This window comes from Harpia harpyja, chromosome 7, assembly GCF_026419915.1.
Source record: "Harpia harpyja isolate bHarHar1 chromosome 7, bHarHar1 primary haplotype, whole genome shotgun sequence".
Classification (NCBI taxonomy): Eukaryota; Metazoa; Chordata; class Aves; order Accipitriformes; family Accipitridae; genus Harpia; species Harpia harpyja.
This window is the reverse complement of record NC_068946.1, coordinates 7,023,707-7,045,616: the sequence shown is the minus strand read 5'-3', so window position 1 is coordinate 7,045,616 and position 21,910 is coordinate 7,023,707. Positions and strand designations below refer to the sequence as shown.

The following is a 21,910-nucleotide window of genomic DNA, read 5'->3' as shown; positions in this document are numbered from 1 at the left end:
TTGCTGCTCTTCTGCTCCCTGTTCTAGAAATGAAAGAGAAAACAGTCCTTAGCAGTCAACCAGGATACTACCCTCACTTGCATTTCTAGAGGGTATTGGTCACCTTGATGTAGTCATATGGGAAGAAACAAAACAATTGATTTCATCAGGGTTTATTACCTGAAGGGCTTTTTAAGCATAAGCTGTTGCTGTCAGAGTCACAGGATCAGGTGTGATTTCCCATTTGCTGGAATATACAGCAAGTATGCAAACAGGCTCTGAGCTTTTTTTAGCTCACAAAAGCAAGGGAGTCCTTTGAAAGATCCTCCGTTTACCCAATCATAGCTTTCCCTTACACTGTACAGCATTATAATATTCTGACAGTGTAAATCCTCACATTTGCCTCCCTCCCTCTTTCCTTCAGTCACTCTCCCTCCCCCCTCCCAAGACTGCTGCTATCGGATCTGTGATGATATGTGATCTCCTGGATACAATCACACACACACACAAGTACCAGGCACTGCTGCTCAGCTGAGCAAAATGTCTTTCTCTTAGAAGTGGTGCTCATCACAGCTTTCAAATCCTTGACGATGTTGCCATGCTTTCCTTTCTGCCTTCTGCCTTTTTCTGTCTTTGTCTGCCTGCTTTTCTTACCCGTGGGTCATTTTTGCCCTGCTGTCTGTAGCTGTATGGACTACCACACCATAGATTGCCGGGATCAAGGACTCCCAAGTGTTCCTAATCCATTTCCATTGGATGTACGGAAACTTCTTATAGCTGATAACAACATTCAGGCGATACCAGCTGATTTCTTTATATTTTATGGAGATCTAGTCTATTTGGACTTCAGGAATAACTCCCTGACCTCTTTAGAAGAGGGTACTTTTAGCAGTTCTACCAAACTGGTGTATTTAGACTTAAGCTACAATAATTTAACACAGCTTGATGCTGGGATATTCAAATCAGCAGAAAAACTGATAAAATTGAGCCTTGGAAACAATAACCTGGTGGATGTGGATGAGGCTGCTTTTGAGAACCTGGAACAGCTCCAAGTGTTAGAATTGAATGACAATAACTTACAAAGCCTAAATGTGGCAGCCCTAGAAGCGCTTCCCTCCCTGCGGACTATACGCTTAGAGGGCAACCCTTGGGTCTGTGACTGTGACTTTGCCAATCTTTTCAGCTGGATACAGGACAATGCATCTAAGCTCCAGAAAGGTAAAGCTCGGTGGCTTACAGTGCAGTATGTACGTTTGTCTTGGAGTATGTATGTGTGCCTTGGAGGGAAGGAGGGTTCTTGGTCAAATTGTCTGTGTGCTGCCTGCAGTGACCCAAACTGCATTTTGGTCAAACTGTAATTGCATGCTTTCAATAAATGTGTCCATTAAAATGATGTTGGCTTCATTTTAGCATCAGGTCCTCTTCCCAGTTAAGAAATAAAATTTAAAAATTAAGCCCTAATAATTTTGATTTATAGCCTAAACTTACATAGGCAGTGAAAGAGCCTTTTCAAATTCATTCAGCCCAGAGCTGGTTCTCTTCCAGACTTCATTTTCTCTCTGGTAAACATATTTCCTACAATAAGCCCTTTGAGCAGCTGTGCCAGCTCCTTAGGAAAACTGATTTTTCTCTCATTTTACTGATCAGCTATAAAGCTGCTATAGAAGAGTTAAATCCTCATTTTATGCAACGGCGATTGTCAGCCCTTTCCTGGAAGTATTTTGTTGTGATACTCTGTATTTGAACTCTCTTCAGTAGCTTGATTTTGGCTCTTTTCATTAAAATAGCACTGCTTCCAATACTAGAATAAATTGAAATGGCTCTGGAACACCCCAAAATGCAGGATATATAATTGTGGTATTTGGGCCAGTAATTTTCAGAAAAGCATGGAGGGGAAAAAAAAAGTATTAAGACTGCCATGTGTAGGGAATCCAGACTCTTGCTCCACATTTCCCACCCGACCCCAAAGCCTCTCTTAATCCAGCTTTAGCAGGAGATCATCTCACAGTTCATGCCTTCCAACAAGCACTAGGGCATAAACTCCTGCCACTGAGCCGCCCAGCTGCTCACAGAAGGCTAACTGCTTGGAGAATAAAAACTTTGTAAGGGCTACAGAGGGTATACAGGTATTACCGGACATGAAATCACTGGTATTTGGGCTGTGTCTGAGGGGGGATGTCTGTGCAGAAGATGGCGAGAGCTAGAAGGCTGGGGGAGAACAGCTCAGGAGAATGGGTTGAGATCAAGTAACTGTTTCTTTGAATTCAGACAAAAAAGGAGAAAAACATAGTGAGCCTACAAATTCATAGGTCTTTTCTCTCCTTTCTTGATCATCAGAGTCTGTAGTCAGTTATTTGAGTTCTTTCTATGTTCATGACCTTGGGTAGCTTTTTTTTAATATACTCATCTAGGTTGCCCTAAATATTCTTAGCTGTAAAACAACTGTTTTAAGGAAGAAGTCATTTGAGGAAAAAGTGTTAGTTTTTTTCCTGTCTGCCTCAGTGAAACTTTCATCTTGATTCTTTCTAAACCAAACCTGGGCCTGTTTTCCCACCTTCCCTCATGCTTTAGCTAAAGATTGCTCTATTCAAACCAAGTATTTGCCTATCTCTCATGCTAAACATCAGTCCACTTTTCCCATGCTTTCCATCACTTTTAATGAACTTGTAGCTCCTTCCCCTTTATCCAGGCTGACTCTGTTCAGTTTGAGAGTCTGTCCCAGCCCATCTCTCTTTTCTCTTCCACCCTATCAGTGTTTTAAAACGTATCTAAACTTATGTCTGGAAATCTCAAGTGATTGAGCTTTCCCATAGTATTGCCAGTGTTCCCCAGTGTCTTGCAAGCTTAGAGATGCTTTCTCACAGCATTTTCTCTCATCCACAGTTGTGTTTTCAGCCAAATAGCTAAAAAAATTACTAGCTCATACAGATCTTCCAAACTTTCAGTTAGATTTGATTTGGGAAGACGAGGAAAAGAGCAAATATGCAAATGGTTGGTTTTATCAGAGCTGTCCCCCCGACATGGCCTAAGCAAATAATTTGCATTTGTTCCCAGGAGCAATATTCCGTGATATCTTTGCAGCCAGTCATATCAGTGAAATCTAGTGCATGTATGCAGAAAAGTGTGCAAAGTCAGCATTTTCATTGCTTGTTGTGAACTGCTGACACAAAAATACTGGCTGTCTCCTTCAATATACTAGCAAAACTTTATTCAGGAAGGTGAGGGCAAAACTAAACTCGAAAGGGAAAAACTGTCTCAATGACATTTTAAAACCATATGGCCACACTTGAGTGCCTTTCAAAACAACTTTTGGAAAGTCAGTGTAAAACTAATTCTGAGATTTATGATTTGATTGCATTTTATATCCAGTTTTCAGTTTTTAATGATGTTGCAACATTACACCCATTAGGAGCTAATCACATTAGCATTACTTGTCTGGTTATAGTTGTCCAAAGCCACATTCGCCTGGCTTTTCCTGGGAGGAGTGGGAAGAGCAACTCACTGAAAGATTCAGCATTCAGACTCCCTGGCTTCCTCATGATACTGCTGTAAGGCTGGAGACAGAAGTACTCTTGCAGCAAACACATCAAGATAAGTAGGGCACCAGGCATTATGTCTGGAAATACAGCAAAAGAAAAAGATAGGGATACATTTTTAGGGCCCAAGAGCTTAGTTATCTTGGCTGCATGGTTTTCCTTTATAGTTCTGCAGCAGCTCAAGTATTTGTATTGCATGGCCTACACAAATTGGAAAGGGCAAAGGAGTTGGCTGGTGTTTTTCTTCTCTTGGTTCTCTTTAAAAATAAACTGTGATTAGCAGTACAGAATGGTTCCGTGACAGATTGGAGTTCCCCAGCCTTTAAATGGCAGGCTTTGTAACCTGGGTTTACTGAGAAGGGAAAACAGTGTGGAAGGGTGAATGACAGTAAACTTGCATAGGTGATCCCCGGTTCTTTTATGAAAAGTACAAAGCACTGCAAAGAAACTAAAGGCTCTGTACACTGTTGTGTGTCTTGTGCTGGCTTGGGATGCTTCAGAATGGGTTAGACAAGAAAGGATATGCCAAAGCAGAAAAGAAGCACGCTCCAACCAGTCTGTGGATGAACTAGGATCCAGGGCTGCCATCTGCAAGTGTCACTGTAGCATAGCAGTCCCTCAAGATTCAGAACTGGTAGCAAGAAACGGGAGATAAATGGCTGGGAGAAATGCATTGACAGATAGATTTAGGTTCTGGGCAGTCATTTTGATTCCTCACTTTGAATGGCATTTAAAACCGTTTAATGTGCCCTGTCTGCATGTCTGAGAGAAATCACTGAAACTGTTAACTATTTACTAAGTACAGCTGCTGCTCCACCTTTTAATTTTAGCACTGCAGTACAACGCCATGTTAGTCAAAGCCACCCTTGTTTTTTGCAAAAGAAATACCAAGTTGATTTAAGAATTGGAGTTTTGTCAATGTGAACTGAAATCTCAATAATTGATCCTGAAGCTCTCCACCTCTGTAATTAAGGCCTCTGGAGAACTCGGTGATCTGAACAAAAGCCATACTTCAACTCATTAGTTTTGCAAAAGCCGGGTCCATTTTCCTTCTAGCATGCAATCAGAAATAGCTTGTAAAGTTATAACTTATGCTGACCTGTCTGACTAGCTGACTGTAAAGCCTCTTCCCAGCTGAGCTGCCTTTGCACATCTAACTTGTCGCTTCACACAAACAGCTGGGATTTGAATCATTTTACACATCCCAGCATTTATTCATCTAACCTAAATTTCTAAATAAAGGCTTAATTGGCAGTAAGTGAATACTGTCGCATGCCAGATTTGCAGGCAGACTTATTAAAGAAACTGCACTAGAAGCTTTGCAATCAACGTCAGCACTTTAAAACAGCAAACATATTTTTATACTCGTAAAAAGTCATTGAAACAAGCACTTCCATCATACTCCAAAACCAAGCCACATTTTTTCCCTCAGATTTGCTTATTAATTGATTAAAAATAAATCAGTGTGTATCGCGCAAAGTAGACGAAGCAACTCTGAAGATCAGTGGAATGGTGATAAGTGGAGCATATATATCAGTTGTTCTTTTTCCTAGAGAAGGCAAAGTGTTCACTGTGGGTCAAAATGGTTAAGTTATAAAACCTACAAAGATTTTCTGTAGAAGGACGTTTGATTTTATAGGCATTTGTTAAGCCTGAATGGCAGCATGGTGGCCAATGATTCATATTAAAGGCTTCCCATTAGGAGGAGCATGGAGATTAAGAATACTGGATAATTATTTGGAAATAGAAAAGTTATTGTAAGATCTCTGTCTCTTCAAAGAGCTGTAAAAATTTTCATGGAAGGTTTTGCTCCATGGGGGGCATGCAAACTCTCAGAACAAAAAATATCTTGAAAGAATAAAGGTCTAAGTTGGTCTTAAACATATTATTCAAAAAATTTGAGGAAATCATATGTCTGAGGTACATGCTATTATGTTCTATCGTCTCCTTGCCTATATTTGATCCATCTTCTTGAGTTTTACAAAAAGCAATTGACAAGGCTGAAGTTCTCTAAAGTGAGAATTGAAGAAAGCAGAGAAAGAAAAGTGTTTGGACTCTGGCAGAAGAAATTAAGAAAAATATGAATAAAAGCAAGAGAGGTACTGAATAAAGGGAAGGATGTTTACAGGTTGAGAAATCATTTGGGGACATAATGTTTTGAAATTTTGAATTCAGTGAAGTCTAAGGAGATTTGGCATTCCTTTGTTTGAGATCAAGAGTTACCTTTGAGATTTCTTGCATTTTCTGCTTCAATGGGAGCTGGAAATCCTACAAAAATGCATTCAGTAATTTCTCATATTTGGAAGGGCTTTCTTCTGCTTTCAGAGTTTGTCCTGTATCGCATTTTATTTTAGCTAAAAATGCACTTTTCCTTTCTCGCCTCATCTCTCCACCTAACTTTTTTAGTAGTACTGTTTGAAACTCAGGGCTCATCCAGCAAAAGGTTGTCGCTGGTGTACGTGACCTACAGAACTAAGGGTTGTGAACACTTCCATTTCAGTGTTTAAATACAAATGGCTTTGATAGAATAAATTTTTGGTGAAAGGTGCTGTTTAAAAGTAATGCATAGCACTGCAGAAGACATTTCTTGAAGCCCTCTGAGGATCTCATCTCAATTGGATTCAGATAAAATGCATGTAACAGAAACAAGTAGTCTGCAGTGGCTGCATTGAAGCGCTTTGTAAAGATCTCTGTTGCTGTTTTTCACTTTCTGTGAACATGCTTTGGGCAGCTGCGCCCGTGACCTTGTTTACTAATGACTAATGCATTTTTAACATTACTTTTAATTAGAGTCTATTCCTTGGAGTGTGACTGTAGTGTCTCCTTTCTGTCATCTTGCCCTCATTTTGCTTTTTACTTATTTTCTTCTCAATATCTTTGGGAAAACCTTTTTGGGAAGTTGTGTAGAGATTCTGGGATTACAAGAAATAGTCGGTGTCTATGCTTTTGGTGCAAGATGCAATGGTGTTTTCTCAACCTTTTGTGTTTAATACATACTCTATTCCCCACTATCTGTTGCAAGAATGAAAAATTTTTCTGCCCTCTATTAAAACAGTATTAGAAAGACTTTTAGCAATTTGATGAGAAGGTTTAGACTGAGCATTTTTAGGGGTAGCCTATGTACACTGATATTTCCAGAAAGACTTGAAAAATTAATTCAGAATTGGCCAGCGACAGAATTCCAAATATAATTGTGCTGCCTGTGTGATAAATAAAGGAAATAGATGTTATGAATGTTTGAAATTGAAGAAGCACAAGTTTAAGTGAGGATCGGTGCTCAGTGTTAGACTTCCCTGTTACAGACGCGATTAGCTGGCACAGTGTCAGTGCACCATCCTCTTGAATGCTAACATTTACGTTCACACCACTAGAAACAGAACTGGTAAAAGAAGCCTGAAGAAGACAGAACTGGGTCCACTTGCAGAACTGTATCCCAAACTAAGGTAATCGCCGAACTTTACTGGAAGAAAGTTCATTAGTGGCAGCAAATCCCATGTCACAACACAAAGGCCATAGCTAGGACCGTGTTTCGCTCTTCATTTGGTCAAATGTTGCTCCACTTTGGAAAGTTGTGTGCACAAGACTACAAATTTTTAAGATACTCAAAGGAGTTTTTAGTGCCAATACTGATACAGATGCTGTTTAGCTACTTTCAAGACTTCTGTAGCTAGTACCTCCTTAATGTGGATGGATAGGTAAATTCTGGTAAAGTGGCATATTTCCAGGTAAAGTTTGGCTATGCAAAAGGATAGGAGAGAAGGATGGCAGTGAGAGGAGGTAGGAAAAAAGCAAAAGCGGGTGACAATGAGACTGTAAGCAGCCTTCTGGAACAGGAAACTCAAGACTGAATTGAGTACTAAAAGAAAGCAGTTAAGAGATTCAGAAGTGAATTGGTGTAGCGAGAAAAATGGAATGATTTTTGTAAGCCTGTTTAGAAAGACTGTGCCATGAGGCGATCATCTCTTGCTTCTTGGGCTCTTTCTATAATCCCATTCCAATCTAAGATCTATTGCTAAACTTATTCTGTAAATAAAATATCATCTTAGTTCACTAGTCCAGGCCTTTATAGTAGCCCTGGGCTCACGGAAAATGTTAAACATTGTCTTCAAAACAAAGCATCATAATTATGTGAGAGTACAGGTTTCATTTGACCTTCTAACCTAACTAAAAGCCAGTGAAACAACTGAGCATTTTGTAAGTCCTCTTGACTTATCATTCTTTATCAGTACCTATTTATTTATCTGCTATGTAGAGAAGGCTGCCTTAACTTCATGTACTAATATAGAAACAGAGCAAGCTTCAGCTAAAAAGGACAGGCTGTTCCATCCATTACAGCCATTCAGTTCTTTCCCGAGTATCATGCACATGCTAGCACATCACTAGTACAGAACATAATATCCATTTTTTTGGAAAGGAATTAAAAGCCTTAAGACATTTCACACATTCAGCAGCTTTTATTTTGTTCAAGCAGAAACTCCTAACAGAAATTAGATTCCCTAACAAGCGCATCAAATCTGTTTCTATATATATACACATATATAAATACATAATTTGATATCCTAGTCATTTTCAGTAAAATGATCTGACTGCCACTGGCTTTTCACTCTGTTTCTTCCATCTTAAGGTTTTTTGGAGTACTTCCATCTTTCACGGATTTGAAGATGTGAGGACAGCATTTGCAGGTGTGAACACCTAATGTTAAACTTTATATTTAGGCATTGAGACAAACTGTTAAGTACCCTCTAATGCTGATATGTAGGGCACTTGGCCATAAAAAAATTTATTTAGGGACCTAAATCTAGGCTTCAGTTTTTTTCAGGCTTTACTGTTCTGATAGCTTGAGGCTATTTCCAATGAAATTTCATATCTCTTCAGAGGCAATGCCTTTCTCACTGCTTATTAATACATTAGTGGCAGTGTTTAAGTACACTAAAGAGAACTATAGCTGGAAGCAAAATACCAAACAAGAAATAAAATGCCACATTTAAGCATTTCAAGTCTGTGTCTACTACATTCAGCAACGTGAGAGAACAGCTAAATTGCACCTAAAAGGGCAAATATCAATTTTACTTTAAAAAGAAATAGCATATTATAGTGCTTTTACATTTATTGTATAGATAGTAATGAACACATGTGCATGAAGCTCACTTAAATGTTTATGGCTTCAGATTTTTTCTGGATGTATTTTCTATACATACTGGTGTATGTTAGGAGTGGGCATTTTTGTTATCTCATAGTATTATACTTTGCTAAATGTTAGGAAACAACTATTTCTCTTGATACCTGTTTTTTGTGAACTCTAAAAAAGACCAACAGAATTGAGGCCTCTCTCTTTTTTTTTAAACTCAGCATCCAAAATTATAGCTGGGAAATCTCATTCTGAGGGTTAACAGACAGACCATGATATTGAAGTAATAATGAATTTCAGAAGTTCGTCGATAAAAGATACAGTTAGCATAGGTATTAGAAATAAGCAAAGTCAGAATTACACAAGGAGTCCTTCAAAAGAGAGTCAAGTAGACCTGGAGTAAGTGATACCTCTTGCTGCTTGTCTTTAGCTGGAGGAATATAAAATGAAACTCACAATACAATACATCATTAGTCAACGTATGTAGGGAAAAGCCATGTCAGATCCAAGAGCAAGCAATTTGAATGCACTTGATGGTCCAGCCAATGTAGTGTTTGAAAATTCCAGATCAAACAGTACTTATGAGAAACATGGTTGAATTATGGCTACAAAGTACCAGCAGAATGCTAATGAAATTTAGTATCTAGGTTTTTGTGGGGTTTTTGAGATGGGAAGATCAGTACCATTATAACTTGGGGCATTGTTTGTATAAAGATTGGTTTTAGGCTGCATCCATTTTCTAAGAGCTTCAATTTTACAGGGGAAGTATTTCAGCCTCTGAAAGTAGGCCTGTGCATAGTCCTTTACAGAAGCAAATGCAAAGTGTTTATTAGGATCTAGTTGCAGCTTAATTGCCTACAATTTATTATCAAGGTTTAAATGCTAGACTTCAGTGGAGTTTTAATCCTCTAACAGTAAGGCATCTCAAAGTCATATTGTTCTAAAACCCATTAGGGAATTTCCTTGAAATAAACTCTACCTGGAACCCTCCTGCATACTTCTTTATGAACACATGTATTTTTTTTTTTCTTTTTAAAAGCATGCCTCTCCTTTTAACATTATGGTTCTAGAATTCCAGCATTTTCACACTTCCCATGTTACTTAGGCGACCTATTCCTCAGGGTACAGACCCATATTTTCATCTTATTTTATTTTTTCAGTGTTAAGAGACAAGCCTATATAGAATCTAGCACCTGTCCCTTGACTGGGACTTCAAAGCATTCCCTTTTTAAAAGCAAATAATACATTACAACTTGCCAGTATAGTACATCTGCTTCTTCAGAGGATGTCGCAGAAAGATAAGAGTGTGTGACATTGTCCTTGGGACAGCTGGAGTTATTACAGATGATGTGATGGCCCTGACCAAAATAACATAAGCTATATATTTATAACACATTCACACTTGTTATTTCATTTACAGATTTGTTTGGTATGAAGAAGCAACTCTTTGAACACGTTGTGGGGCAATGAGATACATATATAACTATCATCAAAGGTTTTCTTGCTGCAGCCAAGTACTAAATATCAAACTTCTTTGAGATACCATTTAGAAGAAACCTGGCTGATTTTTTAAAAGAATAAATTGAACACTAAAAAATAATACAGTTAAAGTGTGTGAAAGTAGAGCACTAAGGTTAAATGGCACTCTCCTGTGCTCTGGAAGTCTTGTGTGTGGGGACAGGTGATTTGACTGAGACAGTCTGTATGCAAGAGAATCACCCAGAGGAAAAAACCCCACACCTTATAATTAATACTGATCACTTTATAGAAGCCATTCTTTTGTTCATTGTTCATGCAGAGGGTGTATGATGACCTGGATTACTTCCTGCCCAAGCAAAGAACAAAATTGGATCTATTGATAGGCATGAACATAATAGGACAGGTGGAGTACAGAACATCAGTTCTACACACACGCTGGATTCTCATGTCATAAGGACAACCTACTTTTAAATAATGTAAAGAAAGTAACATATTGCTGTAGAAGGAAGCAGATGAAATGGTATTGTTCATTGTCATCTTAAGCAGACATGCATGTAACCTTCAGATTATGATGTTTTCAGGTAAGCAGTTAGAAGCTCTGGTGCAATAACCACTGCATTAGCTTTGGGAGGAGAAATTCCTTGTGCCACCAGAGATATAGCTGCTAGTCATACTACTGTTACAAATGAACAGTCTGTTCCAAATTCTCTTTGAAGTTGAAAGAAAATCTTCCATTTATTAGGTTTTGCAGTAGTACCACGACACAGCAAAGAAAAACATTCACTGAACAGGATAAATGTTCCTCTCTCCCTCAGTCACTGGCTTGTGCTTCCACTGAGCTCTGCAGTCCTTCTAGGTTGCTTCCAGCACAATTTTAGCAAACTGCCTTGTGTGTGGATAGGAGAGGTCAGTTCATTCCTGTCTTGTTGAAAAGATGGTGCGTACACAGGGTGGCTGAAACTATAGCTGGGAGCTAGCAAGGCCTCTGTACTGGCCCCTCGTTTATGATGCTGTATTTTGCCTATTGGCATCTATTATTCTCAATGACTAAGAATTCTGTAAAAACTTGAGGCTAAGCTAGCACATTGGAGTGTCACAGAATAAAGCAAGTAGAAAATTCCCATCTAATCTATTTGGTTTGAGAACATGACCTAGATTCCAGTACCCATGGCTACATGGAGAGGAGCTCTTTTATTTCTTGTTATTGTATAATCAGACTCAAAATCATTACAGTACACTGATTCTCATAACAAGAAATACCCTTAAGTGACTTCGTATGTTGCAGATTCTTTTCTATTTGTGTTCTGTGTGTTGTGATGTTAGGTGAAAGCATCTGGGGAATAGGAATAGAGCTCACAGTCTATAGGCTCAGTTTTGATCCACGGCAAAACTGCTGTTGGTAATGGTAATGAATAAGTGGGCTCCTACTTTTCTATCTCTAGGATCCTGGGCAAATACTACCATACTAAGTTATTTCTAGAAGCAAGGGCTGCAGTATGTAGAACTGCTTAAAACAATAGCTTTTTTTTGGAGTCTTTTTTGCTCTGTCACTTTCTTTTTAATATATTCTTTTTCTACTCCTTCCTTGTGGAAGCGTAGATCTGATATTCCAGGTCGTCAAGGCCACTCCAGCACAGAGGTCATTTTAAAAGCTGGCAGGTGAGGACACTACAGACTTTCTTTTGCAGTTGGTCAGAAATAGAAAAAATAGAGTTGTTTATGGTCACCTGTGCACTCCTTCTTTAGACAATGCTGTGAGCATGGCTCAGCTGCTATGAAAACAGCGGTTCTCATGAGGTCTCAGCAGCTATTACAGTGGTTTGTTTTACAGAAACACAGTTGTATAAAACTTCATTTTTTCTTGTGCTTGCCACAAGTGAAATGGAATTCGTTTAGGTGCCATATTCACTTGGACCAGGCTTTTCTGCCAAAATACTGCAATGGTCTTTTCCTATTAGCAAGGAACTTCCTCTTCAAATGAATTTGCAATAAGTTACATTCATTTTCTTACTGTTTCTACACAACAGCAGTAACTGCTTTGATTTCTGTCAACATCATGTTGGTTTATTGAAAACTGTTTGCTTTTTAAAATCTGATTTAAAAGATACAGGTCTTGGAATTCCAGCCTATGGCTTTTCACTTCTCCCTTATTTCTCATGGTTTTGAATAGGGAAGGATATCCATTTGTGTCCCCTTCTGCTTGTTACTCCCATTAACCCCTAGAGTTGCTATTTCCAAGTCTTGATGAAAAGAAAATATGGACTCGATGAACAACTCTCACTTCTTTCAGTAGAAAGGTTTGTACAGAGAGCTCTATCACAAGCTATAGAGTGCAATAGTATGTACTTCCTCTAGCCATCCGTGCAGTCACAGGCACGCTCAAGTGCTCCAGTATGTCAGCTTGTATACAAGACATGATATATATGAATACTGCAGGTTCCAGATTTCCAAAAATGTCAGAGGGTGTTTGAAACTGTGTGGCTCCTTTACCTTCTGGGCCAGTTCCATAGACAGGAGGTTTCAAAGATCTGCAAAGCAAGTTGCCTCACCATCTGGTATACATTGCCAGTGCACTCCAGGCTCAGAGAAAAAATGTAACGTGTATTCAGGTGGCAGTTTGCCTGGAGGAAGCCATTCAGCCTTGGGCATGCTGACTGTTGTCCTATTCTGCTGGCAGCTTTTACTACGTTGTCAGTGAGAGGCGCATGAGAAAGAGGGAAGGCAACAGAACTTCAGGCAAATATGACAGATACAGGATGGCTTCTAGGGATCAAAATTTAGTACAATCTTCATTACAAGGTCAAGTAAGTCAGGGTGATAATTGGATCCATAGCAGACTTTTAGCTAAAACTCCCTCTCAACTCAACGTAAACAGGTGGGCTGGATCCAGATAACCAGTCAGGTTTGCACCATTAACCCTAGGAGCCTGGGTTTAATAGTAAAACATCATATGCCATAGCTATTCAGCCACAAGAAAAATGGGATTCAGAAAAGCAGAGGAAATCTTATCGTCATGCATTCCTTATTTAAAGTGACATAATAGTTATATGATAGAGCTGTGTGATGGAAATGCCCTATATACTGTGTGCACACAGCAATGCAGTGAAAAACTGGGAGTCTGTTCTGTGATCATTAGCATACAAAGAGTAAAAGTATATCAAGTAAACCAACAGCAGTTCTCATGTCATTAATACACAATTCTTGTATTTCCCCTTTACATTCATATCCTTAATAGCAAGATAAAAGCTATCTTGCCAACAGCCATAGAGACTTAATTCACTTCATTATTTGTTCTTTTCTAGCCCTGTTAATATGCTCTTCCTGATTTTCCCCTGTTGTGAATGAAGAGGGAGTTGGGCACATGCAGTGAACTGTATGCTTTTACTGTCCAGTAGGAAACTATATTCTCACCAGTTTTTAAATTTGGATTTTTTTTGCTTTCACTATGAAGAACCTAGCTCTACGCATTCTTCAATAATGCATGAAGGAATAATATCTGCTAGTGTGCATGTCCTTATGACAGTCAGAGAGAAAAGGTGGAAGCAGCTCATAGACAAACAAGCATCCATTAGTCCTAAGCCATTCTTGTGACCAGAAGAAAAAGACAACTGTAGTTTTGGAACTACACGGGAAAAAGGTGTGGAAGGAACTTCAGTATCCCTATTACCCTGTTTTGGAGTCAGAATTTGTGTTCAGATGGAGTAGCTGGGAAGTGCTTCCAGATGTCCAGATTTAGATGCATCCAGGGTTCAACATTCACTTTTTTAAATCCTCAAAATCATGGTCCCAGGTCATACCTGACCTCCTGGAAGACTGAAGATGAAATAACTTAATTTCCAGGAGCCACTCAAGGGGGTTATATAATGGCTTTTGGATAGTGGCAAATTTTGTTCCGTTTTTTTCCTGACTTTTGTACAAATTCATAAACCTAGAATTAACCCTAAAACTGTTCCTCAGCTATTCAGTCTTTGACTGGAGCAACAGAAGGATTCATCAATATTCCACTGATTTGTTTCCCTTTCCTCTTCTTTGCAGGTCTCCATGAAATCCAGTGTTCCCTGCCTGTAGAAAATAGAAGAATCTTTCTGAATGAATTATCTGAGGTCAGCTTTAGTGAATGCAAATTTAGTTTGTCATTGACGGACCTTTTTATCATCATCTTCTCTGGAGTCGCAGTCTCCATTGCTGCTATTCTATCAAGCTTCTTCTTAGCAACTCTAGTACACTGCTTCCAAAGATGTGCTCCCAGTAAAGATGACGATGATGATGAAGACGACAGTGAGGACTGAACTTAGTCTATATACTTAAGTTTCCTTGGTTTATAAGTTACTAGATTATCAGCCAAAGTCTAGGAAGAAAACAAGTAGAGTAAAAGCTTTAAACATGAATTAAATGAAATCACAATGTGTAAGGATCCCTTCTAATCTCATGACGGTCACAGATAGGAATTGCAGTTTGCATCTGAGACTGTTAGCTTTGCTTACATATGTAACCTGATGCAATGAGACCAGGTTAATTTCTATGATCCTTAATCAAACACTGCATTTAAATTTGCAGATTGGAGGGGAAAGGCAAAAAAAGAGTTCCAGTGATTTAAAAGACTAACTCACAGCTTCTAGATTGTCCTTCTGATGAGATGCAGATTCCTGTAAGTGCTTAATAGCTTGTCCTAAATGCACTTTGAAAAGGACTGGCTAGATGGAGGGTTTTCAGCTGGAAAATATGGAAGCAATTTAAAATAGTGTTCTTCCTAGATGTAAGTACTGGGAGATTCTATTAAACTCACACAACTTTCTAAGTAACAAAATGCAATTAAAATGATACCTAGAATTGTAGAAAGCATTATAGGAAGGTTGGCATTTTCTCGCTGCAAATGTTCTCTATAAACATTCATCCTCCATTTAATGACAGCAGTTGCAGCCATCATTCAGCCAAAAAAAATTTTTTCTATAAGCGAATACAATTCTAGATCTGAGTCATCCACTGCAGCTGCCTGGCACATCTTTAGTCATGGCACAAATACTAAATATAACATTCTTTTGCATTTTTAGATGCAATGAAGTAAAGGATTTCCCTTCCCTGTAATGCTAGGCACAAGTAACTGTTGCAGTATCCAGTCCACTTAGTTATTTTAAAATACTAAGGGCTATATTCTGCTCCTGATTATACTAGAGTAACACAACTGAAGTGAACACCATGATCCAAGTTGGCAACTGTATAAACAAGAGTGGAATCTGGCCCAAGATGTTTCTGACTGTATTATAGATTTGTCAAAACTTGAGCTCTTCTCTATAACGGTAGATATTTTTGTTAAAATTAAAAAAGACATTTATTACAAGAGATTTTTGGAATAGTGCTGGACAGCTTTTTAGGATAAGTATATTTTTAAAATATTTGTAATGGAAATATTTTTTTAAAGCTCTGTGTATTTAAAGTATTATCTAGAGTAGCTGTGAGGGCTTAAAGTAATGAATAACGTAGTAACAAACAATGAAACAAGGACTGTATGCTGGTATAAAAGAATTAGATCTGATTAAAAGTAGCATCTATTTAACTACTGTAAATGCTATTATTTCTTAAAAAACACTCTTTGATTAAAATATTGCCTTGCTCAGTTAATGTGAATGGTCTTTTACAGACAGTTAGTTCCAGATCTCTTGTATTTGTTGTGCTAATCGTTCAGGCAGACAGGATTGAATTACACTGTGTGTGTTAAGGGGTAATATGGTCCAGTAGATAGAGTACAAAATTAGGATTCAGGACTTCTGGGTGTTGTCCCCATCTAACAGTGATCAGCTAGAAGACCTTCAGCAAAACACTATCTGTCTGTGCCTCAGTTTCATTACCTATAAAATGAAGATCATAATAACTATTTATCTTTTTCAAGTGCTTTGAGATATGCAAGGGGGGGGCACTATATTGGGGCTATGTATAATGATTATGTATGTTAGGCTGAAGCAGATGTTACGCAGTAGGTCTAATCTGATCTCATATCAGTATGACTTCACTGACATCAGTGGAGTTACTCCATTGGCTAACAGAGTTTGCAATGGAGTTTGCACCATGCTGAGGTCAAAACCAGGACAAGAGTGTTTATTTCTATTAGCTTTACAGCTTATTCAATGCGACTTAATGCTACCATTGTTAAGATTATTATTTCTGGAAACACATTGAAACAGAATTCAGTAGGACAGTGAGAGGATATTCTGTATCAATACTGTCTTATTCTATTCTGATTCTTTCAAGCAAAATGAAATGACATGATTTTCACTGTGTAGTGCCATGATTATAAATAACACAAATATATTTATAATTTCAATGTGGGCTTTCATGTTTATTTGCATGTGGGTATGAAAGAAGGAGAAAAAAACGTGCCTGATTCTCTCATCATTTATAAGCGGGGTTTTGCAGTATTGTTGGAAATATACAACTTGTTGCCCGGTGCAGTTCATGAATTTGAAGTACACTCTCTTTGCAACAAATACGGATATGTTATCAACAGTTTTATATTTAGAGCTGTGCAATTTGTTCAGTCAAAATTGTTCAGTCATGGAACAAGAAACTGGGTCACACTTTTTTGTCTGCAAGTTTTATTATGGACTCAAAACTTGCAACCAGTTAGCAAAATGATTTGTCCTATCAGACTTTTCAGTGAGACATCAGTTGATGTTTCAGCAAATCTCTACCCTTCCTTTGGTAATGAATTTATGGTTTTGTTTCATTATCCTGTAAGGCTGAGTAATTTTGCAGAGGTCACATCTCAAACTCAACTATTTTGACTGGGTTCTGCTCTTACTTGCAGGTTCATCCTACCATGGTGCCTCAAAATGAAGATCTAGATTTGTTTATAGTTTGTAGCTTTTTGGTCACCCAACATAAAGCCCTGAAAGCACTATTTATATTTGGAACTTAGCACCCCTCAGAACAGCAAGGAACAGACCAAGCTGACACCCACATAATCCAGTGCAAGCCGAAGAGCAAAGTTTAGTAAAGCTTTATTTATGAAGCTGCCGTTATGGATACTCCATCACATCAAACTGATTTTGCAATGTATGGGTTTTTTCCGGATAAGAAACTTTAATGATATTTTCCCCTACTAAGTAATGTATATTTCATAAGTATTGAGCTCATCCAGTTAGTGATGTTTATTCAGTGTAATTTATTCATCAGCAGTTACCTACTATTAATACTGATTTTGCATAATTCCAGTTGCTAGTAGATGAGACAGAACTTTGATTTAGTTCTTACTGGGATTTTTCTTATTTTATGTAATCTTCAGAGCAAAACATTCTCCTGTTGGAATATTGCCAGAACTAGTGATCACTCTAATGATCCCCTGCAAAACTTTGAAAGCTAATTTCATCAGGAATAGGAAGTGGCCTGAAGGCTGCATTATGATTGCAGTTTTACCTCCACAAAGGTAGTAACATAGAGGTAATCCCATCTCCAGCTTTGTGCACATGGGAAGTGTTCCCGTGCGAGGATGATGCTGTGGGTGGGATCTAGAGAGTATGCACTCCCTTCTCAGACTGCGGTAACCCCCATTAAGATTAGTGAAGTTAAAGTGGTGCCAAGTATAAGAGCTGCGTTTAGCTCCCTTGTGCAATACATTGCTAGCTCAAGAAGCGCTGCCTGCAGGTGATTATAAATGTGCACTAGAAAGATTGCCCTCATTTACAATTTTCCTTCTAAAATGGCTTTACTTTAGTGGTGGTATCTCTCACTGTCAGAAATGAGCATACATTTTACCTGCTTCAAGGGGAAGGAAAGATACTATCTGTGACCCAAATAAAATGTTGCAGGCTCAAAGAGCCGGGAAGCAGCTGTCACATTGCCTGCAGATATGTCTCCTTGATGAAATGCTGGATCTTGGTATGTGTGAGGATCCGAAAAATGTGCAAGAAAGCAAATCTGCATGATGTAATTGAGATACAGTCTGACTTTTTAGAAGCGTGCACATTGGTTTAAAAAAACTAATCCATAGAATATTAAAATAAAGATCACCTGAAGCGACTGTCCAAGCCTAGCATTTCATCCTCAGCCAGCCAGCATCTTTTTGAGGCAGCCTCAGTCCTGCTGTGATTCTTACTCAGTGTGAATATTAATGGATCATTTTTTAGAGCAGCATAAAAATACATTGGGAAAGTACCTTGAAGAGATGGTTCTGGAAGCTCATAAAAAGGAGCATACTGCTTGCCTACGTCAGGTATATAGTAGAGAGTGAACCATTGTACACTGACAGCTAAAATTTAGCCTGGCATACTTAGAGGTGACCAAAAATGATCTCGTCTTTTGGCTGTGGGAAGAACTGTGTGCAATCACCTATGTATGTGGATAGGGTGAGCACACTCATGCGTTAGGGAGAAGGTGTGTATATAACAATATTAGAGCTTGCTGTAACTATCACCCCTGTAGACAGCCTCAGTGGAACAGCTGAAGCCTGATGGGGATGCTGAGCCTGAGACAGTCCGTCATCCCTAACGGAGGTTCCTCTGTGGTAGGTTTCAAACCTGCAGGAGCAACTCTATGCAGGACCTTTTACTGATTCAGTATGTGCTGCCTACCTGCTATGTGAGTAAATTACTTTAGTTTCCAGGGCTGCTCGCTGGCACATTTCTAAGTTCAGCTCATGTCCCCCAAAATAAAGGAGCAGGGGTTTTGATAGCTTTCGAATCTGACCATTCCTCTCAGAGAGCGACGTTTGCGTTTGCGGTGTAACCTGTTTTATCGGCCTCTAGTGGCAGCTGAGATGCTTTACTGTGGAGGTAAGTCGTGATTCATTGTGGTGAAGATGCTGTTGAAATGCTGAATCCTTGCATACTCTTTCCAAAAAGAAAACAGAAATATACATTAGGAAATAACATTTCTTGGAGAGTAAGATCTGCCATGGACTCTTAGTGCCAAGCAGCCTGTAACATGCATGAGTCACCAGAAATGTTTATTTCATGTCCTATCTGTTAACATTGGAGCAATACAACCTTGTCATAGAATTGCAGAAAATAGCTATGGAAGAACCTCAAATACATCATGTAATGATAGCTGATGCTTTGTAATAAAAATACTTGGTTTTCTAATCAGATTCCCACTCTCATCTTGCCGTCATCAGATCCATTTTGTCTTGGTTTCTGTATATCTTTCTGTAAATCTGATATTCGTCATATCTTGACTGTATCTAGAACAGAATCCTGGTTTGGTACTATCTCTGCATGGTACAGCAATACAAATCACCAACAGCAGTATAACCAACCAGCAGACTAGGAAAAACACAGTTTTGTTTATGCTGACCAACCATCCATCTATGATTGTAAAGAGTTAGCAGGAAAAAGCTATTCAATTTTAAGCTGACAGAGCAACAGGAGACCTTCTGTTGCAAAGCTGAATGCCTGAATTATGATGTGTCTCTCCCGTTCCCATCAACTCTCACACCCCACCCAGAGCTCCATAAAACTGTGTGAAATTGTGTAACATTGGGTTAGCAGCTCATAATGTGCTTTTTTGGGGGTTGTCAAAAAACATACGAGTAAACACTTCAGAGCAGGCTTCTACTGTGAGTTTTGTGGGAAGTGAAAAGTTTGCAGGGAGGTGAGCAGCAAATAAGGAGTGAAACAGCTTGGGCCAGAGTTGTTCAGTAGTCAAGTTTGCTTCAAAGCAGCGTTGTTTTGATCTCAGAGCTGCTTTTTCACCACTTTCTGTTAGCAGTGGTGAGGTCTAAAGGTTAGCCAGTTCACACCCGGGTGTGAAGTAGTATAGTCTGCTTCAAGCAGAAATTGATGTCAATTGAATTTCTGAAGTTTAATACTCCCCACCAAAGCACCATTTGCCTATTTAAAAGCTTTGATTTTAATCTGAAATGTGACACGTCACTTAGTAGGCTGTACAGAAGTTTCTTACCAACTCAGAACTGAGAAAGTCGAAAACATTCATCCAGACAACGGTGCTAGCAAGATATGGTTCAATTGTTTCAGTATGTGAGGTCGTTATTCATAGAATCATAGAATCATAGAATCGTTTCGGTTGGAAAAGACCTTCGAGATTATCGAGTCCAACCATTAACCATGCCCCCTAAACCATGCCCTGGAGTACCCTGTCCACTCGCTTTTTGAATACCTCCAGGGATGGTGACTCAACCACTTCCCTGGGCAGCCCATTCCAATGTTTGACAACCCTCTCAGTAAAAAAATTTTTCCTAATATCTGACCTAAATCTCCCTTGCCTCAACTTGAGGCCATTTCCTCTTGTCCTATCTCCAGCCACCTGACAGAAGAGAATTCCAAGCTGACATCACTGGAATATAAGCAGTTAGACTTTGACTCTCCCTTTTTTTACTCCTGGTCATGCTACTCACCAATAGCTAAGCAAAGTACAAGATACAGGCATTGTACACCACCTTAGAATCTCCCCTTAGCTGGAAGAATGAGCAAAAAAGAATTGAGAATTCAGCAGGAAAGCCAGCTTTGTGACCTTTGCTTAAAATCTAAATGTGATACAGTCCAGCTGACTGACATTCCAAGGCTTGGTGGTGTTGTGTGGGGGTTTTGCTCTTTAATTAGGGCAAGTGTTGAAAGACTTTGCAGTAGAAATAATGTTTGGTCTTTGTGGTATTTAACAGGGAATTAAATGACTGTGAACATACTTGACAAACAATTCTAGTCTATTTTTGCCCACCAGTTTTTCTCAAATTGAGAAACTGTCGCTCACTTAAGAGTAGATTAGGTTTGCAGTCTGCAGTAGGTTAAAGTATTACTCTTTATCCTTTGAAGATCTGGCTTCAAACGTGAATTTGGGTCACAGGAGGAAATGACCAGAATAAATCCCTTAAGGTCATTTTGGTCAGTTGGGCAAATGCATAGAGATGCTCTTATTAACAATATGAACTGTATACTTGAAGATGGGAAAACACTTCTCTGAACTCCAAAAGATTCCATGTAAATGTGATATTTGATGGTTTTAAAAATACAAGGCTAACTAGAGAGATGGGACAGATATGTTGTAAATATCATTAAAAAGGAAACTGAGGCATAATTTGATTGACTAGTATTTTCATAGGTGACCATTATTTTTAAGTTAGTTACTTTGTTGAGTACTTACCTTAATCTTAGCATGGTGATGTTAAAGCCTATATACTGGCAGGGAAGTGTGGAATATTGGCTATAAATGAGCACTAGATGGGTTTAGAGCTGCAGTGTCCTAACCAATAATCTGAAATATCTGCCTTTCAGTGCTGATTCACTATGCAGACCCTTGCTTTGTTCAGAATAATTCAGTTGCCTTGTGATTTTATTAATTAAAACACCAAAATAAAACAAAAAACCCAACCAAAAAAACCCCTATTTTGCATCTTCAACAGATGAGGAACAACAAGGAAATGTTCTGTAAGTGGACTCACTGCTTGCTTCTTGTGGCAAATCCTAAATGTCTTTGTATTTACTGACCTCGGATAGGAGTTCAGTGATATATAAATATATTCCAGAAATACTTCATCACAGAGTAACTTGAGGTTGGAAATTCTCAAAATCCAATTGTAAATTATGTTTCCAAGAGTGGTACAATGTTGTGAGTGCAGTTAGATATATTGTCCACATCTTCAAAAAAAATCTTCTTTAAAACAAAAATTGGAAGAAAAAGCTGCTTTAGAGATTATTCAGCCTGGAGTGGCTTTTTTTAACAACCAAATGAAAATAAACCCTGCAATGTAGGATTTTAAATGAAAGCAGAAAGTGTTCTAACCATAAACTCATGAACATTATACTGTATGGCAGGGAAATGACTACAGATTTAACATAGTCTA

The 21,910-nt window shown here is 38.6% G+C and overlaps 1 protein-coding gene across 4 annotated transcripts; it reads left to right on the top strand.

Moving 5' to 3' along the window:
• Positions 1-391: 391 nt before the first annotated feature.
• LRRC38 (leucine rich repeat containing 38) lies at positions 392-21,016 on the top strand. 4 transcript variants are annotated; one of them, XR_008235874.1, is made up of 5 exons: positions 392-1,197; positions 14,158-14,225; positions 16,925-17,172; positions 18,538-20,098; positions 20,387-21,016. XR_008235874.1 is itself a non-coding variant. In XM_052791488.1 (3 exons), the coding sequence occupies exons 1-3, from the start codon at positions 570-572 to the stop codon at positions 17,033-17,035; spliced, it is 807 nt and encodes a 268-aa protein (XP_052647448.1). In that variant the 5' UTR covers positions 392-569; the 3' UTR covers positions 17,036-18,528. The 4 variants fall into 4 exon arrangements, 2 of the variants coding, with proteins under 2 accessions (XP_052647448.1, XP_052647447.1); XR_008235875.1 differs by lacking the exon at positions 16,925-17,172; XM_052791488.1 differs by lacking the exons at positions 18,538-20,098; positions 20,387-21,016 and having other exon boundaries at positions 16,925-18,528.
• Positions 21,017-21,910: the final 894 nt, after the last annotated feature.

Coding starts and splice junctions, on each gene's coding strand:
- LRRC38 (XM_052791487.1), top strand. CDS start 570: ATGTTGCCATGCTTTCCTTTCTGCCTTCTGCCTTTTTCTGTCTTTGTC. Junction 1,198..14,157: donor TGCATCTAAGCTCCAGAAAG/GTAAAGCTCGGT, acceptor TCTTCTTTGCAG/GTCTCCATGAAATCCAGTGT.